General features: G+C 40.7%; 1 protein-coding gene across 1 annotated transcript; it reads right to left on the minus strand.

The window, feature by feature from the left end:
- Positions 1–572: 572 nt before the first annotated feature.
- On the minus strand, positions 573–5,119 carry LOC146635283 (butyrophilin subfamily 2 member A1-like). Its single transcript, XM_085346436.1, has 3 exons — positions 5,050–5,119; positions 818–1,171; positions 573–724 (listed from the first exon to the last, which is right to left on the minus strand). Exons 1-3 carry the CDS (start codon positions 5,117–5,119, stop codon positions 573–575), a joined length of 576 nt encoding a protein of 191 aa, XP_085202562.1.
- Positions 5,120–6,328: the final 1,209 nt, after the last annotated feature.

Consider the following 6,328-nt stretch of genomic DNA (forward strand, 5'->3'; position numbering starts at 1 on the left):
GAAATCCTGTTTCAACATGATGTATGTTATCATACATTTATAGGTGTCACACACTGCTTCCCAAAAAATTTAATCATCAAATTAATAAATGAAAACATAATGATATAAATAATTCTGGAAATAAAAAATAAGTTTTGGTGAAAGTGGATTGTAGCAGTCATTTGGGACTGGCTGCTCTATGAAGACTTGACTACATCCAGCTTTGATTTAAATGATTGCTTTTTAACAGCTAAACAATCTTGGAAAAGGAAACACTTTGTTTCATTCATTTATTTTTTTTAATCTTTTTAATAATGTTTCTAAAGAAACACTAAAGACATTATTAAATAAATTCAGGTGTTAGACATCTACAACCCACTGAGCAAAGTGACCTCGGAGTGACTTTTATCTGCCATTTCTGTAACACCAGATGAGGTCTTTCAAGTTGTGGACCTAGTTTGGATATATAGATGTTCAGAATTGGTCATGGACTGATGGACCCAGTATAGACATGATCTGCACGTCTATCCCATGTCCAATGTTTAGTGGGTAGGTGACTTAAGGTTCACCTGTCGAGTCATCTGAGGTCTGGATCAAATCTTCTTCTCCTGTGTTTTGGGTATTGTGAAGGTCATAAAAAAAGCAAGAGCTAGCGTAACAAGTATAACACTAACTGTTAAACAAAAGTCCAGTCCAGAGGATACATCCTCGTTCCCTTTGCCTTTCCTGTGTCCTCCTGTCTGACCTGCAGGTGAGAAACAGGTGTGAGGTGTCAGTTGTCAGGTAGGTGATGAGTGAAGAACAGAACAGAATCCATTTCCTCTTCTAAATGACTCACCTGGAGGAACAACTCTCAGGTAGACGGTGCTGATATACTCAAAAATGCTTTTCCTGCCATTTGTTCCTCTCTGGACCACGTAACACTGAAATGTTCCAGTGTCATCACTCGTCACATCCTTCAGAGTCAAAGACACGTCTCCGTCCTTCATCTGTCTGTCCTGCAGATCCACCCGGTTCACAAACGATGGAAGCTGGTTGAATGAAATAAACTGCTCACCCCGGTACATGAGAACATGTCCTTCCTGCAGGTCAAGTCTCAACCACTCCACAGCTCTGATGGGCATGCTGATGTTTGGAGTTTGACATGGCAGAGACACATTCTGTCCAGACTCAGCTTTGATGATTTTCCCATCTGAAACAGGGGAGAACCTTATTAGTTCACAGACAGAGAGCCCGCAGAGCTCAGCTGAACTAAAAAGTCTTTTTAATCTGAGATATGGTGAGAGATAGAAGTATCTGACACACCGTGAGTTCCTGCAGTATGTAAATACATTCAATTAAATCAGAGGGAACATTTATAATAAATAGTTAATACTGAGTATTCTAACAATTACCCACAAAAATGTTTACTTTAAGTTTTCATCTCAGATAAGTGTGTGTTAGCTTTGGCAAGCATGCATACATCATTGATTAGTTTATGTGTAGATTTGCCAAAGTGTTGAAATATATACCTTATTTTAAATAAAACCGTTTTAAAGCCTTATTTCAGACTCACTGTTGCAGTAAGATCAGAAGGACCTGTTTTATTATTATTATGAACAAACAGGATATGTTGACAAACCAGACTTACAACAACAACACAGATAGGAAACAGTCATTACACATTCAACAGCTGTACACAGATCTGCATTTTAAGGATAAAGGTCACTCTTTCGAGGATGCCAATGTTCACATTTTGGACAGAGAGGACAGATGGTTTGAAAGAGGAGTGAAAGAAGCCATCTATGTCCACTGTGAGCGACCATCTTTGAACAGAGGTGGGGGTTTACGACACCAACTCTCTGCCATCTATAATCCAGTTTTGAGATCCCTTCCCAGATGCCTTAATGCCCACTCACATCCTGGGCCATCTGACCTCAGGAATTCGCATGATAAGGTGGGGCCAGGTTTCACAATGAACACACCCAAAACTCTGGCGGATTGGGACCCACGCCCAGTTTCCCACCTTGGCTCAGGCGATTAGAGGATCATCAGGGGGTCCTTTTGTCCCTCTGTGGGGGGTCACTCCCACTAGGTTTATATCTGGGACTCTCCACCATTTGACATTAGAACTGAAGAAGCTTCTCGGATGAGAGGTGAAGTCCAGATGCTTTTCTTTGCAAGCTCCTTTGACTATTGTAGAGACACTGACGCTGCCCTCAATATAATAAAGGCCTGACTCTGTCGTGAACTTAGGAGTAGATTGTAGGAGACCCCTCCCCCACTTGAACTGTGAAAGTAAAACAGAGAGGAGTTAATGCTGAGTGGAAATTCCCCAGAGAATGTTTGGGTGGGGGTCTCAACATTTGTAACTGGATAACTGTGGTCTGGAAGGGAGAGGGGTTTTATGACCTCTAGGGAGTCACCTACACCCACAGTGTTTTAACTGTCACGCACACACATCCACATGCACACTCACTCATGTGCACTCACACATACACACAGGTATGCGTACACAGTCACACACGAGCGCTCACATAGACACGAGGGAACGCGCACATGTAGGCATTCATGTGCTCGTGCACATAGACACAGACAGAGTTGGCAGCACACTGTGGGGGGTTTTATGATGGGGACGCCTCTATAAAGCTGGCTGTAACGAACAAAGGGGTGAAGATTTTGCAGAGGGGCACCGGCCTGGCAAGTCTTCCCTTCTAGAAGATGCATGCTTAAATGAGGATAAATGAAGATGAGTAAAGATGAGTAAAGATGAATAAAGGTTTTGTGAAAATGACTACTGAGTCCGGTGCCATCTCTGGATGCTCGAGGAATAAAAAGAACCGGGGTAAAACTGATTTCGCAACACTATCAGCGTGGTAGATAACACAGTTGGGGTCACTATACTGAATACCTGGTATGAAATGAATTTTCTTACTCTATAGTGTTTGAAAGCAGAGTTTTTTAGTTAATATTTCTTAATATTCTGTTTTAATTGTTTATTTTTCAGTGTTGCAATTTGTAGACAGTCCCTTAAAACTTAGGCTCATGTATGTCTGAGATCAACTCCTTTGAATGAAAATGAGGTTGTAGATTTTTTAATAACATGAAACGATGGTGTTATTGGAGCTCTGATGAAATTTCTGATAGAAGTTCAAAAATGGTGAATTTCAAGTTAACCTTAAAAAGGGAAGCGATGCAACTCTAATTGAGAAAAACAAGAACTTGATTTCAACATGTGTTTTGATAGCATTTTCCAGACCTCTCATTCATAAACCTTTGACATAAACGCCATAACCATATTAATGCGGCAAATCTCGTTAGCGAGTTAACGTGAATCGCCCCGTGCATGGTGCTGCACAGTGCTAACGAGTTAAGGAGCTAACGCGTACAACATTTACTAAAATATTTGTTACTTTGTATATTTAAAACACAATTTTAAATGTAATCTAAATATTACAGGAAACTAAATATTTAGCTAACATGCAAATTTATATTACCGGTCAATGGAAATACCAAAATAAAAGCTTTACAAAAACCTCCAGTGCTAAAGTGTGCAGTAGTGGTCCGGTTCTTCTTACCGCCATGAGCTGCTTCACTTCTTGCCTACCAGCACAAACACGATTTAGCTGAAAACATCAAAAGAGCCATCCAAAGGTTCAGCAGTAGTGCACCCTCAGCAGCTGCAGTCTCTGGAGTTTAAATGAACCCATTTTCTCAACCATATCTAAGGGTTAACAGAATCAGAACTTTCACTGACTCTACTTTCTGGAGCAGGGGCTCAGATCTTTAAAAACTCCTCAGTAGCATCTGATCGTGTCATGTACTCATAGACAGCAAGAATCCAAACATGGCTCTTCATTGTGTGTTTCTATTTGTGAATCCTCTTGAATTTACATTTTTTTTACAGACGCTAGGACACATTTCGCAATACTTAGGTCACGTTTGCAAAACTCCTCACACAGTGAGCACAACAGAAGTCCATGTGGGCTAAACTGAGGACCAGTTATCATTGTTTTGGCACAAAATGCATTCAATGACTACATCTCTCAAATTTCATGAATCATCTTCTCACTCAGACACAACAACTGCCAAAAATCTTTGTACATACAGGACATTTTGCATGTGCTTACATACTGTTTTCAAAACTGTTAAACTCATGGTCAAAACAATAACACAATGCAAAACTTGAAAAGACAGCAAAATCCAACAGCAATATTTTATTGAAACATATTTTAAATCTAAAAATGCAGTTTAACCAGCCACAGCTTATTCTCATCGTAGATGAACATCTACACAGGTGTTACTCCTTCAATTCTGGCAGCCAGAAGATTATTTCCTAGGTGTATTGCCCTAGATGACATAAGATGTGATGTGGATGAGAACCTGTGGCCAAATGGAGGAGACCGAGTAGATTAGCATTACTATTGTATGTGTATCAGTGGATGGTGTGTATACAAATTCTTGTATTTTGGGATTACTGGTGGTGGTCAGAGGGCCCGGTGGCGCCAGTGTCCGGCAGCCTCGCCTCTGTCAGTGCGCCCCAGGGTGGCTGTGGCTACAATGTAGCTGCCATTACCAGTGTGTGAATGTGTGTGTGAATGGGTGGATGACTGAATGTAGTGTGAAGCGCTTTGGGGTCCTTAGGGACTAGAAAAGCGCTATACAAATGCAGGCCATTTACTTAGTGCAAAAACATAAAAATACATAAACAAATATTAACGAATTCTGCATGATGTCTGATTCATTCCAGTAACATATATTGAAATCATAAACAGAGATGTGTCCTTGTTTTACACAGGAAAACACTGTGTAATGCTACATGTTGTTAGTGTTTTTTAGGTCATTGTTTTGTGGGTGACAAAGTGTGTTTGTCGGCTGTCAACCTTTGCTAGTGTTCTGGAGGAATGTGTTTATTTGAGACCTGAATGAAGTGTTTTGGTAGTTGTAGTGCATTTTGAATGTGAAATGAACTGCTTTGCCAAGCTGAGGGTCAGTTAGGAGAATTGTGTGAAGAGTTTTGCAAAAGTGACCTAAGTATTGAGAAATGTGTCCTAGCGTCTGTAAAAAACTGTAAAGCAAGTTCAGTCTCACCTGTAGAGGAAAACAGGAGGCAGACAGACAGTAAAATCTGGCAGAGAGACGAGCTTTTCCCAGCCAGCATTTCATCCACTTCTGCTCATTCAAAGCTAAATAAAACTATTCTAAATGATTAAGCCTTTTTCCCCCAGGAAGAACAGAATAACTATGTTTTAAATCTGACTAGGTTAAATACTGGTCAGTGTCATATCAGCTCTGCATGCTTATTTTCAACCTCTCTCTCTGACTGTCTCATGAGGAAAGAGGAGTTGATGTTGATTATGAAATCTGGGACTATTTAAAAAACAATACCAAAGATAATGACGTTCGTATATAAAAATAACAGGGAGTGCCTTTGTGGGAGAGCAGACTGACTTCTTTTCTTTCATTAGTTATTTGAGGTGTGTGTTTTAACTGATGCCCTGATGAATGCATTGTCTCCACCCAAGAATTACATGGGTGTCATCCTTTCTGTCAGTAAACACTATTACTCAAGTACTTTTGATTTAATTCTAAAAAAATTTAGGGCTGTAGAGTGGGTTCATATTAACAGTCAAAACATTTGTTTTACATTGACCAAGTCTTCCAGGTCAACTTGATGATTTATTGTCCTAAAACTGAAAAGAAAAACCGTAAAACTGCTATTAGACTTGCAAGTGCGTTAAGGAGATTCTTCGTCCCCACTGGGGAGTGATCATTACCAAGACTGGCTACAGATACTGTCAGCAACCATGTCTATATGGATGACATAAAGCTATATGCAGGAGTGAATGAGCCCCCCCCCCCCCCCCCCCCCCCCCTTGTGAGTGCCAGAGCCAATATCCTGGATGAAACAACAGAGATCCATGAGTACATTAGGAGGGTGGCCACAACTGGCCATGTGATTAGTTATTGCATCAGGCAGCAAAAACCTGAGAAAGAAGAAGGAGCGAGGAGAGGAGTCATCATAGAAGGACAGGTCCCTGTATGGTATGTACCACCAACAGAGAGAAGTAGTGAGACAATCCAGCGCAAAGCAGCTGGTACATGGTGCTAGCAGTCAAGGCATACAGGGAACACCATAACAAAGGTGCTGTGCATAATATACAGAAACATCTGTGACAAGTATGGCCTGGAAGTCCCGAGATAGTTGAGAATGACCAAGCCAAGATCCCATGGGACTTCCAGATACAGATGTGGGAGTGATGACAACCAATAAAATTCAAAAAGATAATTTATTAGGACAATGATCATAAAAATGAAGGGCTAAAATAGTCCAGTTTCGCACTTGCAATAGGGATCAAACACACAGTCC

Source organism: Diplotaxodon limnothrissa, linkage group LG3 (genome assembly GCF_057381915.1).
Source record: "Diplotaxodon limnothrissa isolate DT_005_m linkage group LG3, D_limnothrissa_male_GT1.1, whole genome shotgun sequence".
In the NCBI taxonomy this organism is placed as follows: Eukaryota; Metazoa; Chordata; class Actinopteri; order Cichliformes; family Cichlidae; genus Diplotaxodon; species Diplotaxodon limnothrissa.

What these genes read in the sequence shown, in the direction of transcription:
- LOC146635283 (XM_085346436.1), bottom strand. Translation starts at nt 5,119, where the DNA reads ATGCTGGCTGGGAAAAGCTCGTCTCTCTGCCAGATTTTACTGTCTGTC. An exon ending in CCTCCTGTTTTCCTCTACAG is followed by an intron (nt 1,172 to 5,049) that starts GTGAGACTGAAC and finishes CCCCTGTTTCAG; the next exon opens with ATGGGAAAATCATCAAAGCT. An exon ending in CCTGAGAGTTGTTCCTCCAG is followed by an intron (nt 725 to 817) that starts GTGAGTCATTTA and finishes TCTCACCTGCAG; the next exon opens with GTCAGACAGGAGGACACAGG.